At 39.8% G+C, this 22,126-nt stretch overlaps 2 protein-coding genes across 6 annotated transcripts in view; one reads left to right on the forward strand and one right to left on the reverse strand.

Annotated features, from left to right (window-relative positions):
* Large1 (LARGE xylosyl- and glucuronyltransferase 1) overlaps window positions 1-22,126 on the forward strand; it is a 533,170-nt gene that overhangs the window by 471,896 nt on the left and 39,148 nt on the right. The window lies entirely within an intron of this gene.
* On the reverse strand, window positions 13,317-13,820 carry LOC119801977 (60S ribosomal protein L26-like). The gene has a single exon (XM_038312796.1). The coding sequence runs from the start codon at window positions 13,789-13,791 to the stop codon at window positions 13,354-13,356; it is 438 nt and encodes a 145-aa protein (XP_038168724.1). The 5' UTR covers window positions 13,792-13,820; the 3' UTR covers window positions 13,317-13,353.

Consider the following 22,126-nt stretch of genomic DNA (forward strand, 5'->3'; position numbering starts at 1 on the left):
TTTTTTTTTTTTTTTTTTCTGGCTCCCAAATCTTTATTGATAAAATAGAATATAAAGACTTAATTAAAAACAACAACAGGTGATTCCAGGTGCCAATTTTCCATAGTTATAATAGAGACATCGGCTCCAGAATCAATCCTGTAAAAGTGTTTTCTCTTATTTTTCAACCAAATGTGATTTACAATTTTCCTTTAATAAAGTGCTGAAAGCTACAGTGTTATCTATACTATCAAATACTCCCTCACAAAGTATATTTTTCTGCAAAGGGACTATATAAGACAATAATAATCACCGTGCAATTTTGTCTCCTGCTTTAGTTGCCAGCCAGTGGGCACTGAGATCTTGATTACAATTTCTCCTTTATTTTTTTTTTATACTTTTATTTTTTTTTATATTTAAAAATTTCCATCTCCTTCCCTCCTCCTCCCCCCTCCCTCCCCTCCTTCTCCCCCTTCTCTCCCCTCCTTCTCCCCCTTCCCTCCCCTCCCCTCCACCCATACCTCCCCTCCCTCCCTCTCAAGGCCAAGGAGCCATCAGGGTTCCCCACTCTATGCTAAGACCAAGGTCCTCCCAACTCCCCCCAGGTCCAGGAAGGTGATCGACCAAGCTGAGAAGGCTCCCACAGAGCCCGTCCATGAAGAACAATCAGAGCCCAGAGCCATTGTCCTTTGCTTCTCAGTCAGCCCCCGCTGTTGGCCACACTCAGAGAGACGGGTTTGGTCGCATGATCCATCAGTCCCATTCCAACTGGAGTTGGTGATCTCCCATTAGTTCTGTCCCACCGTCTCCATGAGTGAACGCACCCCTCTCGTTCCTGACTTTCTCCCTCATGTTCTCGCTCCTTCTGCTCCTCATCGGGACCTTGGGAGCTCAGTCCAGTGCTCCAATGTGGGGCTCAGTCACCTTCCCCATCTGTAGCCAGCTGGAGGTTCCCTCACGGTCCTGACTTTCTTTCTCATGTTCTCTCTCCTTCTGCTCCTCATCAGGACCTTGGGAGCTCAGTCCGGTGCTCCAAGGTGGGGCTCTGTCATTTTCTTCCTCTATCGTCAGGTGGAGGTTCTATGGTGATATGCAAGAAATTCATCAGTATGGCTATAGGAACTGGCCTTTTCAGGCTCCCTCTCCTCAGCTGCCCAAGGAACTAACTGGGGGCGTCTCCCTGGAAACCTGGGAACCCCTCTAGGGTCAAGTCTCTTGACAACCCTCAGGTAGCTCCTTAAATTAAGATATATGCTTCCCTGCTCTCATATCCACCCTTCCTATATCCCAAGCACCCCATTCCTCCGAGCTCCCCCCATTCTCCCCTTCACACTTTTCTCTCCCCATCTTCCCTTGGCCCAGTCTTGCCCAACCCTCAAGTTCCCAATTTTGCCTGGCGATCGTGTCTACTTCCATTATCCAGGAGGATTACTATATCTTTTTTGGGAGTTCACCTTCTTATTATCTTCTCAAGGATCCCAAACTTATAGGCTCGATGTCCTTTAATCATGGCTAGAAACCGAATATGAGTGAGTACATCCCATGTTCATCTTTATGGGTCTGGGTTACCTCACTCAGAATAGTGTTTTCTATTTCCATCCATTTGCCTGCAAAATTCAAGATGTCATTGTTTTTTACCGCTGAGTAGTATTCTAGCATGTATATATTCCACAGTTTCTTCATCCATTCTTCCACTGAAGGGCATCTAGGCTGTCTCCAGGATCTGGCTATTACAAATAATGCTGCTATGAACATAGATGAGCATATGCTTTTGTTGTATGATTGGGCATCTCTTGGGTAGATTCCCAATAGTGGAATTGCTGGGTCCTGGGGTAGGTTGATCCCGAATTTCCTGAGAAACCGCCACACTGCTTTCCAAAGTGGTTGCACAAGTTTGCATTCCCACCAGCAATGGATGAGTGTGCCCCTTGCCCCACAACCTCTCCAGCAAAGGTTATTATTGGTGTTTTGGATTTTAGCCAATCTGACAGGTGTAAGATGATATCTCAAAGTTGTTTTGATTTGCATTTCCCTGATAGCTAGGGAGGTTGAGCATGACCTTAAGTGTCTTTTGGCCATTCGAACTTCTTCTGTTGAGAATTCTCTGTTCAGTTCAGCACCCCATTTTTTAATTGGGTTAATTGGCATTTTACCGTCTAGTCTCTTGAGTTCCTTATATATTTTAGAGATCAGACCTTTGTCAGTTGCAGGGTTGGTGAAGATCTTTTCCCAGTCAGTAGGCTGCCTTTGTGTCTTAGTGACAATGTCCTTTGCTTTACAGAAGCTGCTCAACTTCAGGAGGTCCCATTTATTCAATGTTGCCCTTAAAGTCTGTGCAGCTGGGGTTATGCATAGGAAACGGTTCCCTGTGCCCATTTGTTGTAGAGTACTTCCCACTTTCTCCTCTATCAAGCTCAATGTGTTCAAATTAATATTGAGGTCTTTAATCCATTTGGACTTGAGTTTTGTGCATGGTGATAGATATGGATCTACTTTCATTCTTCTACAGGTTGACATCCAGTTATGCCAGCACCATTTGTTGAAGATGCCCTCTTTCTTCCATTGTGTACTTTTGGCTCCTTTATCAAAAATCAGGTGTTCATAGGTTTGTGGTTTAAGATCCGGGTCTTCTATACGATTCCATTGGTCAACTTCTCTGTTCTTATGCCAATACCAAGCCGTTTTCAATACTGTAGCTCTGTAATAGAGTTTGAAGTCAGGGATGGTAATGCCTCCAGAAGTACCTTTATTGTATAAGATTTTTTTGGCTATCCTGGGTTTCTTGTTTTTCCATATAAAGTTGATTATTGTCCTCTCAATCTCTGTGAAGAATTTTAATGGGACCTTGATTGGGATTGCATTGAATCTATAGATTGCTTTTGGTAGAATTGCCATTTTTACTATGTTGATCCTCCCAATCCACGAGCAGGGGATATCCTTCCATTTTCTGGTATCCTCTTCAATTTCTTTCTTCAAAGACTTAAAGTTCTTGTCAAATAAATCCTTCACTTCCTTGGTTAGCGATACTCCCAGATATCTTATGCTATTTGTGGCTATTGTGAAAGGTGATACTTCTCTGATTTCCCTCTCTGCTTCCTTATCCTTTGTGTATAGGAGGGCGACTGATTTTTTGGAGTTGATCTTGTATCCTGCCACGTTACTGAAGGAGTTTATCAGCTGTAGGAGTTCTTTGGTGGAGTTTTTGGGGTCGCTTATGTATACTATCATATCATCTGCAAATAATGAAAGTTTAACTTCTTCCTTTCCAAATTGAATCCCCTTGATTCCCTTATGTTGTCTTATTGCTATTGCTAGAACTTCAAGCACTATATTGAAGAGATAAGGAGAAAGTGGACAGCCTTGTCGTGTTCCTGAATTTAGTGGGATAGCCTTGAGTTTCTCTCCGTTTAATTTGATGTTAGCTGTCGGCTTGCTGTAAATAGCTTTTATTATATTTAGGAATGACCCTTGTATCCCTAATCTCTCCAAGACCTTTATCATAAAAGGGTGCTGAATTTTGTCAAATGCTTTTTCAGCATCTAATGAGATGACCATATGGTTTTTTTCCTTCAGTTTGTTTATATGATGGATTACATTAATAGATTTTCGTATGTTGAACCAGCCCTGCATCTCTGGGATGAAGCCTACTTGATCGTAATGGATAATTTTTCTAATGTGTTCTTGGATTCGGTTTGCCAGTATTTTATTGAGAATTTTTGCGTCAATGTTCATGAGTGAGATTGGCCTGTAATTCTCTTTCTTGGTTGAGTCTTTGTGTGGTTTAGGTATCAGGGTAACTGTAGCTTCATAGAAGGAATTTGGCAGTGACTCTTGTGTTTCTATATTATGAAATACCTTAAGGAGTATAGGTATTAGGTCTTCTTGGAAGTTCTGGTAGAATTCCGCATTGAAACCATCTGGTCCTGGGCTCTTTTTGGTAGGGAGGTTTCTGATAACAGTTTCTAATTCTTCGCGACTAACAGGACGATTTAGAGCATTTACCTGGTCCTGGTTTAACTTTGGTATATGGTATTTATCTAAAAAACTGTCCATTTCTTTTACATTTTCCAATTTTGTGGCATACAGGCTTTTGTAGTAAGATCTAATGATTTTCTGAATTTCCTCTGTGTCTGTGGTTATGTCCCCCTTTTCATTTCTGATCTTGTTAATTTGAGTGTTCTCCCTCTGCCGTTTGATTAGTTTGGCTAAGGGTTTGTCAATCTTGTTGATTTTCTCCAAGAACCAGCTTCTTGTTTCATTGATTCTTTGGATTGTTTTCTGTGTTTCTATTTTGTTGATTTCTGCCCTCAGTTTGATTATTTCCAGTCTTCTACTTCTCCTAGGTGAGTCTGCTTCTTTTTTTTCCAGAGCTTTCAGGTGTGCTGTTAAGTCACCAATGAGTGCTTTCTCCGTTTTCTTTAAGTGGGCACTTAGTGCTATGAACTTTCCTCTTAGCACTGCTTTCATTGTGTCCCATAGGTTTGAGTATGTTGTGTCTTTGTTTTCATTAAATTCAAGAAAGACTTTAATTTCTTTCTTTATTTCTTCCTTGACCCAGGTGTGGGTCAGTAGTTGACTGTTCAGTTTCCATGAGTTTGTGGGCTTTCTGGGGGTAGCATTGTTGTTGAATTCTAATTTTAATCCATGGTGATCCGATAAGACACAGGTGGTTACTAATATTTTTTTGTAACTGTGGAAGTTTGCTTTGTTACCAAGTATATGGTCAATTTTCGAAAAGGTTCCATGAGCCGCAGAGAAGAAGGTATATTCTTTCCTATTTGGGTGGAATGTTCTATAGATGTCTGTTAAGTCCATTTGGTTCATTACCTCCATTAAGTCTTTCAATTCTCTGTTAGGTTTCTGTCTGATTGACCTGTCCATTGGTGAGAGAGGAGTGTTGAAGTCTCCAACTATTAGTGTGTGTGGTTTGATGGCTGCCTTGAGTTCTAGAAGTGTTTCTTTTACATAAGTGGGAGCTTTTATATTAGGGGCATAGATATTCAGGATTGAGACTTCATTCTGAAGGATTTTTCCTGTTATGAGTATAAAGTGTCCCTTTCCATCTCTTCTGATTGATTTTAGTTTGAAGTCAACTTTGTTGGAAATTAGTATGGCCACACCCGCTTGTTTCTTAGGGCCATTTGCTTGATAAACCTTTTCCCAACCCTTTACTCTGAGTAGGTGCCTGTCTTTGTGGTTGAGGTGTGTTTCTTGTAAACAGCAAAATGTTGGATTCTGTTTTCGTATCCAGTCTCTTAGCCTGTGCCTTTTTATAGGTGAATTGAGTCCATTGATATTAAGTGATATTAATGACCAGTGGTTGTTAACTTCAGTCATTTTTAGTAGTAGAGTTTTTGTGTTTCCCTTCTTCTAGTTGTGCTGGTGAAGGGTCGCTAGATGCCTGAGTTATTGTCGGCGTTGTTGGACTCCTTGGTTTGTGATTTTCCTTCTATTACTTTCTGCAAGGCTGGATTTGTGGCTGCGTATTGTTTTAGATTATGCCATTAGGCAAAATCTTCCTAAGAGACATATCTGTAGAGAGAGATGTAGAAGGTAATGAGGAAAGCTAGACATACTAGTTTCCCTGAAATGTTTTCCAGACAGATGAACTAGCAAGTCCAAAGGGCCTATGGTTGGAAGGGAGATTGTTTGCACAACAATTGGACAGAAGAAAAGCATAGCTATACAAATAAGTTTAGCTGTGTACAGTGTTCACAGAGTCGAGAGAGGGTGTTGTATCACCTTTAGCTGAGTTACAGATGGTTGTGAACTGCCTGGTGTGGACAATGGGAAACAAACTTAGGTCCTTGCAAAAGTAATACATACTCTTAATTGCTAAGTCATTCATCTCTCCAGCTGTTACTTATACTTTTACAAACCTCACTGACTACAGAAGATGAATGGATTTGAAGCCCTAAGGTCACTGTCCTAGAGATAAGCAGATTTCCTCTTCCAAGCCATTTGACATAGCTGACTCTCATACTAGCTGAGCAGCTTCCTCTTTAAGTTACACATGATCCTCAGTGGCTGTCCTTATCTTATACTTTGTGCCTGACTGAGATGTTAATCTAATTAATGTTAATCAATACAAAATCAGGAGTCAAATATTGGAGTAGGAACCTGAAAGATCAGAGAATCAGTGGCAGCTACCAGTAGCTTCCTACCTCTTTGTTCCTCTGTCCAAAAAGGACAAGGGCTCCTCTCTCAGCCCTGCCTTCCATGTCCTGTCTCCTCTCTCTCAGTTCTCCAAACCTAGCTTGCTCTGCCCTCTGACTCCAAGCAAGCTTTATTTGCTAGCACACAATCAAATTATCACTCATTTCCCCCTTTTTATATAAATAAAAAACAAAGGTTTTAACTGATGGAAAAACAATATTCAATATGTACAAAAACTATATACAAATATATATAGGCAATAATTACATTAACAGTATCTAATCCATAGCATGTGACAAATTCAGAGAAAATACTCCATTTTATCTTGGTGAGTCCAGACTGTTGTACTTAATTCACTTTCTAGCCTAACTTCCAGTACCAACCCAAAAGTATCTTTTTATGTCTCTCAACCTTTTTTTTTTTACACTTTACACTTTTTTGTGAGTTTCTTTTCTGAATTTGTTGACAAGGAAAATAACCATAGCTATCTGTTCTTAACTCCATCAGAGACCTGAGAAGGATATAATATTACCTGGGTAAACAGGAAGTGCAAAGCAAACTAAGAAAGAACAGAAACAGCTGACTGCCTGGACATTCACCGAAGGTTCTTCTGCAACCTTAGGGCATCCATACCTGGCCTACAGGTATATATGACAGAAATTTCTGTGAAGCAGGATTTTTTTAAGGACTTTCCCACCTTTTCTTGGCAGAGTTTGGCAGTCACTTTCTTTTGTACCCTGATTGTCCAATTCGGACAGCATACTGTCAGCAGTCGAGGCAAGGGCAGTTTTTTGTCCAGTGGCTAACTTTTACCACATAGAAAGTAAACTCCATTTGGATGATTTAATGCCTATCATCTTCTCTGAAGTAGATTGGTGCTCCCAGGAACAGACATGTCTCATTGTCTTAAAAAAAACTTTATGTTATTAAAATATGTTAAGTGACATATTTTGTAGATTTCCAAGGTTTGGAAGACCACCTGTTTATATAAAATATCTCTATTTGACCTCAAAAATATACCTAACCTGAGTACAAGCTTGATCATAATAGATGACTAACTACTAACCTGCATTTCTTTATTATCCTAAATACTTTGTAATAATAAATTTTGAGGGTCAGAAATTTATATTACATTGTTAGATGAACTGTATTGGTATAATACACTGAACAAGAGTAGAAATCTATGAACAGTATTTTCTAAACAAAACAACCTTAAGTTTCTATCAATATATAAACATGTCTTTAATAAGAGTAGAAACTTATATATTGTATAACAAAGATAGCTTCAGACTTGCATTATTGTATAAAAACCTATACCATTGTAAAATATGTAAGAGTAGTATGCTTTTTTAGCTTTTAGGTTCTATAATCTATATTTTATCTTATCATATCTATATACCTCCTTTTCTTTTTTATAATGAGATCCATGAATCTAATATCTTTTGTTCAACTTTTTCCTGATAATTACCAATAAAAATTTGTAAACAAACCACCTGATGGCAAATAATCATAACCCACCAAATGACCAATACCTGCCCTCCCCACCAGTGGGTGTTCTTAAAATGACTTCCTGCTGTCTGGATATAGCAGCATCTTTATGGGACCCTGAAAAATAGAGGAATAATTGTCAAGTCCTGGGAGAGTGAGCTGTATATTTTGTTTTGCAGTCTCCTGTGTAATGGGAAAGTGCAGGGCCAGGTGAAGGTTCTATGGTGATATGCAAGATATTCATTAGTATGGCTATAGGATCTGGCCTTTTCTGGCTCCCTTTCCTCAGCTGCCCAAGGAACTAGCTGGGGGAATCTCCCTGGATAGCTGGGAACCCCTCTAGAGTCAAGTCTCTTGACAACCCTAAGATGGCTCCCTTAATTAAGATATCTGCTTCCCTGCTCCCATATTCACCCTTACTATATCTCAAGCATCTCATTCCCACAGGCTCTCCACATCCTCCCCTTCATGCTTTTCTCTCCCCATCTCTCCTTACCCCCATTCCACTCCACCCCCAAGTTCCCAATTTTTGCACGATTTCTTGTCTACTTCCAATATCCAGGAGGATTACTATATGTTTTTCTTTGGGTTCACCTTCTTATTATCTTCTCAAGGATCACATTATAGGCTCGATGTCCTTTAATTATGGCTAGAAACCAATTATGAGTGAGTACATCCTATGTTCATCTTTTTGGGTCTGGGTTACCTCACTTAGAATAGTGTTTTCTATTTCCATCCATTTTGCATGCAAAATTCAAGATGTCATTGTTTTTATCGCGAAGTAGTATTCTAATATGTATATATTCCACAGTTTCTTCATCCATTCTTCCACTGAAGGGCATCTAGGTTGTTTCCAGGTTCTAGCTATTACAAATAATGCTTCTATGAACATAGTTGAGCAAATGCTTTTGTAGTATGATAGAGCATCTCTTGGGTAAATTCCCAAGAGTGGGATTGCTGGGTCCTGGGGTAGGTTGATCCCGAATTTCCTGAGAAACCGCCACACTGCTTTCCAAAGCGGTTGCACAAGTTTGCATTCCCACCAGCAATGGATGAGTGTACCCCTTACTCCACATCCACTCGAGCAAAGGCTATCATTGGTGTTTTTGATTTTAGCCATTCTGACAGGTGTAAGATGGTATCTCAAAGTTGTTTTGATTTGCTTTTCCCTGATTGCTAAGGAGGTTGAGCATGCCCTTAAGTGTCTTTTGGCCATTTGAACTTCTTCTGTTGAGAATTCTAAGTTCAGTTCAGTGCCCCATTTTTTAATTGGGTTCATTAGCATTTTAAAGTCTAGTCTCTTGAGTTCCTTATATATTTTGGAGATCAGGCCTTTGTCTGTTGCGGGGTTGGTGAAGATCTTTTCCCAGTCAGTAGGCTGCCTTTTTGTCTTAATGACAGTGTCCTTTGCTTTACAGAAGCTGCTCAGCTTCAGGAGGTCCCAATTATTCAATGTTGCCCTTAATGTCTGTGCTGCTGGGGCTATACTTAGGAAGTGGTCTCCTGTGCCCAAATGTTGTAGAGTACTTCCCACTTTCTCCTCTAACAGGTTCAGTGTGTTCAGATTGATATTGAGGTCTTTAATCCATTTGGACTTGAGTTTTGTGCATGGTGATAGACACGGATCTACTTTCATTCTTCTACAGGTTGAAATCCAGTTATGCCAGCACCATTTGTTGAAGATGCTTTCTTTCTTCCATTGTCTGCTTTTAGCTCCTTTATCAAAAATCAGGTGTTCATAGATTTGTGGGTTAAGATCTGGGTCTTCTATTCGATTCCATTGGTCGACTTCTCTGTTTTTATGCCAATACCAAGCTGTTTTTAGTACTGTAGCTCTGTAATAGAGTTTGAAGTCAGGGATGGTAATGCCTCCAGAAGTTCCTTTATTGTATAAGATTGTTTTGGCTATCCTGGGTTTCTTGTTCTTCCATATAAACTTGATTATTGTCCTCTCAAGATCTGTGAAGAATTTTGATGGGATCTTTAAGGGGATTGCATTAAATCTATAGATTGCCTTTGGTAGTATTGCCATTTTTACTATGTTGATCCTCCCAATCCAAGAGCAAGGGAGATCCTTCCATTTTCTGATATCCTCTTCAATTTCTTTCTTCAAAGACTTAAAGTTCTTGTCAAATAGGTCTTTCACTTCCTTGGTTAGAGTTACCCCAAGATATTTTATGCGATTTGTGGCTATCGTGAATGGTGACGCTTCTCTGATTTCTTTCTCTGCTTCCTTCTCCTTTGTATATAGGAGGGCGACTGATTTTTTGGAGTTGATCTTGTATCCTGCCATGCTACTAAAGGAGTTTATCAGCTGTAGGAGTTCTTTGGTGGAGTTTTTGGGGTCGCTTATGTACACTATCATATCATCTGCAAATAATGAAAGTTTAACTTCTTCCTTTCCAATTCGAATCCCCTTGATCCCCTTGTTTTGTCTTATTGCTATTGCTAGAACTTCAAGTACTATATTGAAGATATAAGGAGAGAGTGGACAGCCTTGTCGCATTCCTGAATTTAGTGGGATGGCCTTGAGTTTCTCTCCATTTAATTTGATGTTAGCTGTCGGCTTGCTGTAAATAGCCTTTATTATATTTAGGAATGACCACTGTATCTCTAATGTCTCCAAGACCTTTATCATAAAGGGGTGCTGAATTTTGTCAAATGCTTTTTCAGCATCTAATGAGATGATCATATGGTTTTTATCCTTCAGTTTATTTATATGATGGATTACATTAATAGATTTTCGTAGGTTGAACCAGTCCTGCATCTCTGGGATGAAGCCTACTTGATCGTAGTGGATAATTTTTCTAATGTGTTCTTGGATTCTGTTTTCCAGTATTTTATTGAGAAATTTTGCATCGATGTTCATGAGTGAGATTGGCCTGTAATTCTCTTTCTTGGTTGAGTCTTTGTGTGGTTTAGGTATCAGGGTAATTGTAGCTTCTTAAAAGGAATTTGGCAATGACTGTTCTGTTTCTATATTATGAAATACCTTAAGGAGTATAGGTATTAGGTCTTCTTGGACGTTCTGGTAGAATTCTGCATTGAACCCATCAGGTCCTGGGCTCCTTTTGGTAGGGAGGTTTCTGATAACAGTTTCTAATTCTTCGCGACTAACAGGACTATTTAGAGCATTTACCTGGTCCTGGTTTAACTTTGGTATATGGTACTCATCTAAAAAAAGTGTCCATTTCTTTTACATTTTCCAATTTTGTGGCATACAGGCTTTTGTAGTAAGACCTAATGATTCTCTGAATTTCCTCTGTGTCTGTGGTTATGTCCCCTTTTTCATTTCTGATCTTCAGTAGGAAGGTTTTTGATAACAGTTTCTAATTCTTCGCGACTAACAGGACTATTTAGATTGTTCACCTTTTCCTGGTTTAACTTTGGTATATGGTACTTATCTAAAAAATGTCCATTTCTTTTACATTTTCCAATTTTGTGGCATACAGGCTTTTGTAGTAAGATCTAATGATTCTCTGAATTTCCTCTGTGTCTGTGGTTATGTCCCCCTTTTCATTTCTGATCTTATTAATTTGCTTATTCTCTCTCTGCCGTTTGATTAGTTTGGCTAGGGGTTTGTCAATCTTGTTGATTTTCTCCAAGAACCAGCTTCTTGTTTCATTGATTCTTTGGATTGTTTTCTGTGTTTCTATTTTGTTGATTTCTGCCCTCAGTTTGATTATTTCCAGTCTTCTACTCCTCCTAGGTGAGTCTGCTTCTTCTTTTTCCATAACGTTCAGGTGTGCTGTTATGTCTCCAATGATTGCTTTCTCTGTTTTCTTTAAATGGGCACTTAGTGCTACGAATGTTCCTCTTAGCACTGCTTTCATTGTGTCCCATAGGTTTGAGTATGTTCTGTCTTCGTTTTCATTAACTTCAAGAAAGACTTTAATTTCTTTCTTTATTTCTTCCTTGACCCAGGGGTGGTTCAGTAGTTGACTGTTCAGTTTCCATGAGTTTGTAGGCTTTCTGTGGGTAGCATTGTTGTTGAATTCTAATTTTAATCCATGGTGATCCGATAAGACACAGGTAGTTATTAATATTTTTTGTAACTGTGGAAGTTTGCTTTGTTACCGAGTATTTGGTCAATTTTCGAAAAGGTTCCATGAGCCACAGAGAAGAAGGTATATTCTTTCCTATTTGGGTGGAATGTTCTATAGATGTCTGTTAAGTCCATTTGGTTCATTACCTCCATTAAGTCTTTTAATTCTCTGTTAGGTTTCTGTCTGATTTACCTGTCCATTGGTGAGAGAGGAGTGTTGAAGTCTCCTACTATTAATGTGTGTGGTTTGATGGCTGCCTTGAGTTCTAGTAATGTTTCTTTTACATAAGTGGGTGCTTTTATATTAGGGGCATAGATATTCAGGACTGAGACTTCATTCTGAAGGATTTTTCCTGTTATGAGTATAAAGTGTCCCTTTCCATGTCTTCTGATTCGTTTTAGTTTGAAGTCAACTTTGTTAGAAATTAGTATGGCCACACCCGCTTGTTTCTTAGGTCTGTGCTTGATAAACCTTTTCCTAACACTTTACTCTGAGTAGATGTCTGTCTTTGTGGTTGAGGTGTGTTTCTTGTAAACAGCAGAATGTTGGATCCTGTTTTCGTTTCCAATCTCTTAGCCTGTGCCTTTTTATATGTGAATTGAATCCATTGATATTAAGTGATATTAATGACCAGTGCTTGTTAACTCCAGTCGTCATTTTTGTTTTGTTTTGTTTTGTTTTTTTGGTAGAAGAGATTTAGTGTCTCCCTTCTTTGAGATGTGCTGGTGAAGGGTCGCTAGATGTCTGAGTTATTGTGGGCATTTTTGGACTTCTTGGTTTGTGATTTTCCTTCTATTACTTTCTGTAAGGCTGGATTTCTGGCTACATATTGTTTAAATTTGTTTTTATCCTGGAAAATTTTGTTTACTCCATTTATAGTGAATGAAAGCTTGGCTGGGTATAGTAGTGTGGGCTTGCATCCATGGTCTCTTTGTTTCTGCAGTGTATCTATCCAGGACCTTCTGGCTTTCATGGTTTCCATAGAGAAATCAGGTATAAGTCTGATAGGTTTACCTTTATAAATTACTTGACCTTTTTCCTTTGCAGCTCTTAATATTCTTTCTTTATTCTGTATGTTTTGTGTTTTGATTATTATATGGCAAGGGGATTTTTTTATCCAGTCTATTCGGTGTTCTGTATGCTTCTTGAACCTTCATGGGAATATCTTTCTTTAGATTGGGAAAGTTTTCTTCTATAGTTTTATTAAACATATTTTCTGGACCGTTGAACTGTACCTCTTCTCCTTCTTCTACCCCTATTATGCTTAGGTTTGGTCTTTTTATTGTGTCCCAGATTTCCTGAATATTTTGTGATGAGCATTTGTTTGATTTGCTGATTTCTTTGATCAGTGCATTTATTTTCTCTATGGTATCTTCAGAATCAGAGATTCTTTCTTCTATCTATTGTATTCTGTTGGTTATGCTTGTTACTGTAGTCTCTATTCGTTTACCTAGATTTTCCATATCCAGCCTGCCCTCGGTTTGTGTTTTCTTCCTTGCCTCTATTTCAGTTTTCAAGTCTTGCACTGTTTCCATTATCTGTTTGATTGTTTTTCCTTGATTTCCTAGGATATCATTTATGGATTTATTCAATTCTTCAAACTTTTTGTTATTCTTCTCATCCATTTCTTTTTTTTTTTTTTTACTACTCAAGCAGTCTTTTATGAAAACTGTATGAGACGCCCCTACTCCTGCATCTTCTCAATTGTTTCTTCCTTGTATTTGCCCTTCTCCTTTCCTACTTGTCGAGACTTGGCTTTCCTTTCCAGAATCTTCTTTCGGTCTTTGTCCAGCTTTAGCCTGGTAATCACCACCTTGCTGGGGTGGATGCCCACGTCGACAGTTGTGCCATTAGCCTTTTCTCTCTGCACCCGTTCAATGTAGATGACGTATTTCTTCCTGTACACCTGGACCACTTTGCCAATCTGCTGGCCTTTGTAGTGTCCCCAGACAACCTGAACTTCGTCATCCTTTCGAATGGGCATCGAGCGAACATTGTACTTCTGTCTCAGCTCTTTGGAAAGGGGGGAAGACATGATCTTCCTCCGAATGTGAGAAGGCGCATTGAAATGCCGTTTGCGGTTCTTGCTCCGGTCAGAAGTCACAAAGGGATTGAACTTCATTTTGGCGGCTGCGATCAAGCGATGGCCGCAAGAGGCCTCATCCATTTCTTTAAGGGAGTTTTTCACCTTCTGTTTAAGGGCCTCAATCACTTTCAAAAAGTCAAGGTTTTCTACTTCTTCTTGATTGAAGTGTTCAAATACTCCTGTTGTAAGATTGCTGGGTTCTGGTGATTTCATGTTGTTTTTCAGATTGTTGGAGGAATTCTTGCATTGGCGCCTGCCCATCTCTTCTTCCCGAATGCTCCTCTATGGATCTTTTACAGGGTTAGGTGTCCTTGCTTGCCTCCCTGATATATCTTCTGGTGATGTGATCAGGTGTCCTTGCTTACCAAGGAGCTCGCAGACAAAGGGCCTACCTTGCTGCAGGGGGGCTAATGAAACAAAGAAACTCCCGCCCGCCGGTTGCATCCGGTCCCAGCGCCCAGATCAGGCTGAGCTGGAGATGTTATGAACCCGAAGAGGGGAGGAAGAAGGGAGGGTTTTCTGGATGCAAGCTGGGTGGGGTAGGAAGAGAGAGGCAGTAGCCAGGGAGCGTAGCCCCAGCTGGAAGACCAGTAAGTGTAGGGCATTGAGGAAAGGCTGTGCTCCCTCTCCCAGGCTGGTGCAGCAGGTTGGGAACTAACTCACCTCCCAGATGTCCTACAATCCCTTTTTATGTGACCTGGTTTACCACAATGAAAACATGACATTTTGATTTTTCTTCAAGCCTCTGGAAATCACCTCTCCTATCCAAGTATCATCATGGTTATGAGATTCAATATTGGCTGTATCTTGGATCCATCCATCTATGGGTGTTGATCATGTCTTTAAAGGCCTAGTTACCCCTTTCATTGTGAATTAGCATTTCAAAAGACAAAGATTCAATTATTATTTGTCTGGCTTCTGGATTTGGTATCATTGGTATCATTCTATTTGCAACTAAAGTCAATCTTTGTAAAAAAAAAAAAGCAATGAAGGTTTCTTTTGGATGCTGTATGGCTCAATTATCTTTCCAACTTCCTTTACTCTGTCCCAAGCATTTAAAGCTGCTGTGTGGCTTAGAGCCAAAGTATGATAATCATATATAAACTGTATTTGAACATCAGAATAATTGCCCTCTTCATGAAATTAGCCACGGGAAGTTTCCATACTTCTAGCTCTACTTCATTATTCAGTGGTTCCATCTTTCCACCTGGTCCTCCACTGTAATTAAGGACCATGTTCCAATACTGCTCTAATCATGTCTTTCCAGATGGACAATTCTGTTACTAGTTGACCATAAATTTGACATCTTCCTCATAAAAAGTGAATGCATACCTTACGAACCTATTGCCTCCTTAAATCTCCTCAAATCTAACATTTCCACAGGAATCCAGTCAGCTCTTACATAGCCTTGAAGATACCTGTTACTTGGTAGTTGTTCCTGTAGGGTGACTAGATAAATTAAAGTTGGTTTTTTGATAACTTTGGGCTGTTTCCAATATAATGGTGAGGTTGGTTCTCCTTTAAATTCTTCTGTCTTTGTCTCAATATTTCTATCTGTTTTAGAAAGTTTTTCTAAAGCTTGTAATGTATCAGTCAAAATTGCATTATTTTCCTCAGTAACTTTTCTGATGCCTATTTTTTGGTGCTCATATAAACCAACTTTTTTTTTATGGACAAAACAAGAATTACCAAACAGATGCTGTTCATAATTGACATTATGTAGATCCCAGCTAAGTTAATTATCCCCTGATTCAGTTCCATTTTTAAAACCATTTATTGTGCAATCCTACAGAGACCTAAATTCCTCCAATATAATAGTGTTTCCCATTTTTTAATGGTGGAGAAAGTCTTATCTTTTTAAAACTAATTTTCCCCTTTAAGAATTCCAAATTGTTTAACAAAATCTGCTTATGCTGACAGTGAAGTATAAGGCTGTCTATTGCGGCATAGTACGTCTAGGAGGAGAACACAAATAGTGTACAACCTGGCTGAGAACAGCTGCCACTGATCATGTATCAGCAGCCTGTGAAGGGTATCCAGTAAAAGTCCACAATACGAAGGGAAAGGGGGCCAAAGATCTAGCCATCTGAATGATGGACATGGAGGGGATGTGTGAAAGCATGTGTGACTGGAAGGAAGTGATAGCACAGTGCCATTCGAAGGCAAAGCTGCCCAGTGGTGAGGGCCTAACCACAGTAGCATTTGGATGCCAAGGACCTGTGGAGTTTCGGGCTTGTGGAGATTGCTCTAGAGAGGCTGCAACAGGAAAATTCCATACTCAGAGGGCCTGAAGGGTGGGAAGAAACATGGTTATTCCAGCACATGGAGCTCCTGTGTATAGCTCCAGCGGGTGCTGGTGGCTTCAAAGTCATGGGCAAGTGACTGTTTTGTGAATTTGTGTTCCAAAAGTTGGACAACAAATGATGTGTTTATCTAAATAATCTTAATCAATAAAAACTAAGGAATTAAATATTGTGATAAGAACCTGAAAGATTAGGGAACCAGGAGCTTCCTACCTTTTCTATTCCTCCATCCAAAAGGGCCAAGCTCTTCTTTCAGCACTGCCTTACCACTTCCTGTCTCCTCTACTACAGTCCTCCAAACCTCTATGTTCAACTAGTGGCTAGCTCCACCCTCTGACTCCAAGCAAGCTTTATTTGTCAGAACACAATCAAAATATCACAAAACACCTTACTGCCTCATTTCAAAAGCACTGTCTGTTGGGCTTCCTGACATTCCCATCTGGAAATGAAGATGCCTTGGGATTGATCAGGAATGATGTGAGTCACTGTTCCAGGCATGCAATGAGTGTTACTTAAAGACTGTTATTAATCATGAGTAGATGAAAACGTGCAAACATGAAGGAGCAGGAACCTAGACATGCAGAGGTCCACAGAGCACCATCTGGGAAGCATGAAATTAGTGGAAACTTCCATGTCATGGATGTCTGAGTGTATTTAATGGAAATGGGTGCCTTTCTCAAAAAATGAGGTGAGAGAAATGTGGAGGAAAACACTAAACATGGACCTCTGACTTACACACACATTGGTGGTGTAGCTATGCACAACATAGCTGTGTCTGGTCCTAGGAGGCAGACACTGTGTGTATTATCAATGGCTCTGACCTTCAACTTAACTTTCTGCAGAAGCCATCTTGCCTTTCTAAACCTCGGTTTCCATATCTGTTACCTGGGAATGATGATATTATTAAGGATATAATGCCCATGAGAATATGCAGGCCCAGTTCTTTGTACTGATGTATATTCAAAAGCTTCTGAACTGAATCCAGCATGAGTGATCAGAATTTTAATGTGTGTTCTGTGTAGAAGGCACTAAGCTTCAGAGCAAAGATCTCTATCTCAAGTCTCATCTGCTCCCTCAATCTTCTGCTGACAGTTTTAGCATTTCACTCAATATCTTAGATTTCTGTTTTTTTTTTCTCTGAAATAAGGTTAAAGTTCTTGCCATGCAGAGTTCTGATTAGTGTTGAATGAATCTGTGGAAACCCTTGTAACATTTGTCAACCAGGAACCATTGTCTAGATCTGAATGCCCTTCTGGAAACTTCTGTATGTGTTTGATTTTCTGTTGCTGTGATATAATAGTCTTATCAGCAGTAAATGGGAAGGGAAAAGATTTATTTGGCTTATGTTTCCAAGTCACAGTTCATCATTGAGGTGGTCAGGGCAGGAACTTAAAAGCAGAAACCATGAATAAATACTACTTGCCCCTTTCTGTCACACTCAGCCAACTTTCTTATACAGCCCAGGATCACCCACAGTCAGCTGGGCCATCCCACATCAATCATCAACCAAGATAATACCTCATAGACATGAACGCAGACCAATCTGATCTGGGCAATTCCTCAGTTGAGAATCCCTCCAATGACTCTACACATTCTTAAACTGATCACTCATGCTAACTAGGACATGGTGGTAGGCATTTAGAGATAATAAAGGGGGGAAAGAAAGACCTGCACTCAGCCCAGCTGTGTCACTTCTGAGACGTGTGGATTTGATTCAGGTTCTTGGCCCCTTTCAGCCTCCCTGTGTGAAGTGTGATGATACTTGCAAGCCATGTTTATTGATTATGCTTTGGATACTACACAATAAGATGGTGTAAAGTGCTGAAAAGTAATAATGTAAGGAAATAGTTGACCTTTTGTGTGTGTGTGTGTTTGTATTCACTTCCATGCTTCTTAGGAACTGACAGCAAAATTTGCTGGATTTAGAGTGCAGGCCTATGGTTTTGTGGACACTTCTTATCAACAATAATATTGCTATGCCAAACGTCTGCACCCACTGCCAGCAGGAAAATCACACTTGCCTGGGCCACAATGATCAGGTAGCTCATTTTCTCATGGTCCCTTACAGAAAGCTCCAGCTCTAGTTGCAATAGCAGCAAGCACTGACCATAGGGCCCTTCTCTTGAAATTACACACATCCAAGCTTAACAAATACAGAGCAGCTTCTAATACATGGTAACAAGTACTACCACCCAGACAACATCTAGAAGATATAAGAAATTGAAAACTTCTTATGAATAAAGCATGGTTATGAATAAAGCATGTAGCAGGAAGCAATAAATTATAATGCAGCACCAAAGCCAATGCAGAAATTAACCACTTCCATTCTGCCCTATACATCCAGTTAGCATGCTGGCTGGTGCCTCCTGGATTGATTTTAATTTAAGAAATAGTTCAGTGTGCTTATAAACCTTTGAATTAGAGGTAGGTCCCATGTGAATGGTTTAGTGTTTTGGGGGAACCGACCCATGGTCTTCGTAACTCTACCTACAGAATTCCAATCAGAAATTGTGTCATCAGCCACCAATGTGGAACCAACAGTTTTTGATGCCCTTTGAGATCATGGCAGAAGATGGGAATGGATGGAATGACAGAGGGAGTTGAACAAAAGGATAGTTTGCTTTCTATTGCTGTGATAGGCAACTGGGAGAAAAGAGGGTTTGTTTGACTTCTATTTCCTCACCACAGTTCATCACTGAAGAAAATCATGGAAGAACCTGAGGCAGACTACAGAGGAACATTGCTTACTGGTTTGCTTCCCATGGTTTGCTGAGATACCTTTCTTACGCATCCCAGAAGCATTTTTCCTGGAGATAAACCAGCCACAGTGAACTATGCTCTTACATATCAATCATTAGTCAAGAAAATGCTCCCACAGATATCCCTATAGGTCATTCTGATAGAGGCGGTTCCTCAATTGACCATTCCTTCTTCTCCATTGACTCTAGCTTTGTCAAATTGACAAGGAAGGAAGGAAGGAAGGAAGGAAGGAAGGAAGGAAGGAAGGAAGGAAGGAAGGAAATCACCATAGTAATACATCGTTTCAGTGACAGACATTTGTTCTCTAGTGTCCCTTTGACAAAGATGTTGGATAATTAACTATGGTTATAGGTATCATGGGTCTGGTGGGTCTCCTCATTTCTTTCTAAACATAGAAGAGAAAGAACTAGAAATATAGTCTCAGCCCCAACCCAGATCCCCCCCAAAACCCCTAGGAATGTGCTTGAATCAAGTTCCCAGGTGTGTCTCACCTACCCACTCGTGTGGCATCTTGTTTAGCTATGTTAAGCTGATTTTACCCAGAGTTGTTGCTCTCTTGCTAAACCTATTCCCTGTGACTCTCCCAAAGAGGATCTCCCTTTTCCTCTCCCCTCCCCCTCCTCCTCTTCCTCTCTCTCTCTCCCTCTCCCTCTCTGTTCTTTTAATCTTGAAAACAGGATCTTACTATGCAGCCTTACCTGGCCTAAAACTTGCTCTGTAGATCAGGCTTTCCTTGAAGTCAACAGATCTGCCAGCTTCTGCATCCAGAGTACTGAGATTAAAAATGTACACTACCACACCTTGACTACCATGGCTTTTTTTTAATAAAATGGGATATTCCAAAGAACTTGTAAATACCAAAAGCTAATTGTCCATGGATCTAGAGGTTTTGAAGTCCAAGATTGAAGTGTTGGCATATTTAGGATCTTGTGAGAGCTGCTTTCCCATTCTAAATTGTTTTCTTCTCACTTAGTCTTTACATTGTATAAGGAGCAAGAGAATTTCTAGGACCTTTAAAAAACATAATAGTTGCTTAATAAAGATATTTTAAAACAGATTTGTGTATGAGGATTATAAGAAAGACAGATTCTTAAAAGGAATGATAAGTGCATAGGTGTGGGCTTTCCAAAGAAGAGTTACAAGAATTAAGTTACTAAATTATGCCCAAGTTTGAGTAAGGGCTACTCAAAGGGGAGTTGTTTGGATTCTTTCTTATAATGGTATTAACCCTAGTCACAACAGCTGCACCCTTATGACATAATTATTTACCAAAGCACCCTTAATCTCATGTTATCACTATGGGAGTTAGGATTTGTACATACAAGTTTTGCAGAAGCAGAATAGCTTTAAGTCATGAGTTTTAACACTTCAGAAGGGCCCTCCCTGGCCTGCACTGAGTCTCTCTTCCTTGAGTCTTCTGTGTTCCTGTTCCTTACATCCCAAGTACATTGTTCCATCTGAACTCATCCCAGTTTGTTTTGTTTATTGTCTTCTCCACTATTGGTACATGCACTCCTGAAGTGGAGGAGTCTCGTCTGTCTAAGCAACCCAGGAACACTGGTAAAAATGTTAGATAAGGCTTGCTAAAAAAGCAGAAATGAGGAAATTATAGCTGTCAGGGACTGAGTACCTGCTGAACATCCAGCTTTATAGCATACACGTCCTACCATTATCTCAGCAAATCAAATCACACATTTTTGCTACTTAATAAACTAGCCCAAATCTTAGCAGTTTCAGCTGACCTTCATGATGAGCTCACTATTCCATAATGAGCCATTTGTACTCAATGTCTGTGGGTCCCTATGGGTGTCTGCTGCTATCTAAGAATGTCTGCTAAAGGTAGGTTTATCTGGGTCATGGGCTCACTATCAAGCCAGGTGATGTATTTTTAGTCACAAATGAGGAAGTGGGGTGTCACAGGATTTCAAGAGTGTTGAAGCTCAAATCCAAGTGCCTTAACAAATTTTGATGCTTTTAACATCAATTTGCTTAATGTCCTATGAACCAAAACAAGTCACACAACCAGGCCTGAGTCCTGTAAGAGAGTGCCAACATTAAGTGTAGATAGAGTTAAGTAGCTTTTGTACTCAACCACAGGTATTCTTATTCCCAATAAACATGTATACACAGTGGCATCAAAATAACATCAACATTTGACCACCTATACTGCACCTATAACTCAGAGATCAAATCTGATACTTATACAAGTATCAGAGTATTCCAGTCCTGAGCATTTTGTTCATTCTCTCGAGCAGAAAGCAGTTATGGGCACTGTGGTGAATTGGGGGAAAACTTAGAACAGAAAGGCAGAGCTTCTTCGAGTGTATAGAGCCATCATCTGGGCTGGCTCATCCTGTTTTAGGCAAATACTCTCTAAAACTTGACTCTTTCATCATAAAAATGGTACAGTCACATTTGGATTGCACAAATGTCTACAACTTTAACACTTTCCCCAGACTGACAACATTGTAGTTTTTAATTTTTTATTGATTTTTATTGAGCTATAGATTTTTCTCTGCTCCCCTCCTTTTCTATACCTTCCCCTTCTACCCTCTTCCATGGTCCCGATGCTTCCAATTTACTCAGGAGATCTTGTCTTTTTCTACTTCCCATGTAGATTAGATCCATGTATGTCTCTCTTAGGGTCCTAGTTGTTGCCTAGGTTCTCTAGGATTGTGAATTATAGCTGGTTTTTTTTTTTTTTGCTTTATGTCGAAAAGCCACTTATGATATTTGTCTTTCAATATGATGTTTTCTAGATTCATCCATTTGCCCTCAAATTTCAAAAAGAACATTTTTTTCTGCTGTGTAGTACTCCATTATGTAAATGTACCACATTTTCCTTATCCATTCTTCAGTCGAGGAGCACTTAGGTTGTTACCAGGTTCTAGCTATGACAACCAATGCTGCTATGAACACAGTTGAGCACACGTCCTGGTATAATTGAGCATCCTTTGGGTATATACCTAAAAGTAGTATTGCTTAGTCTTGAGGAAGGTTGTTTCCTAATTTTCTGAGAAATCACCTTATTGATATCCAAAAGAGCTAAACCAGTTTGCACTCCCACCAGTAATGAAGTGTTGTGTTTATGTCACATCTTCTTCAGCATAAGTTGTCATCAGTGTTTTTGATCTTGGCCATTCTTTTTTTTTTTTCATGGCTTATTTTTTATATTTAAAAATTTCCATCTCCTCCCCTCCTCCTCCCCCTTCCCTCCCCTCCTCCTCCCCCTTCCCTCCTCTCCCCTCCACCCATACCTCCCCTCAATCCCTCTCCAGGTCAAGGAGCCATCAGGGTTCCCTACTCTA

The sequence above is a fragment of the Arvicola amphibius genome, chromosome 15 (assembly GCF_903992535.2).
Source record: "Arvicola amphibius chromosome 15, mArvAmp1.2, whole genome shotgun sequence".
Classification (NCBI taxonomy): Eukaryota; Metazoa; Chordata; class Mammalia; order Rodentia; family Cricetidae; genus Arvicola; species Arvicola amphibius.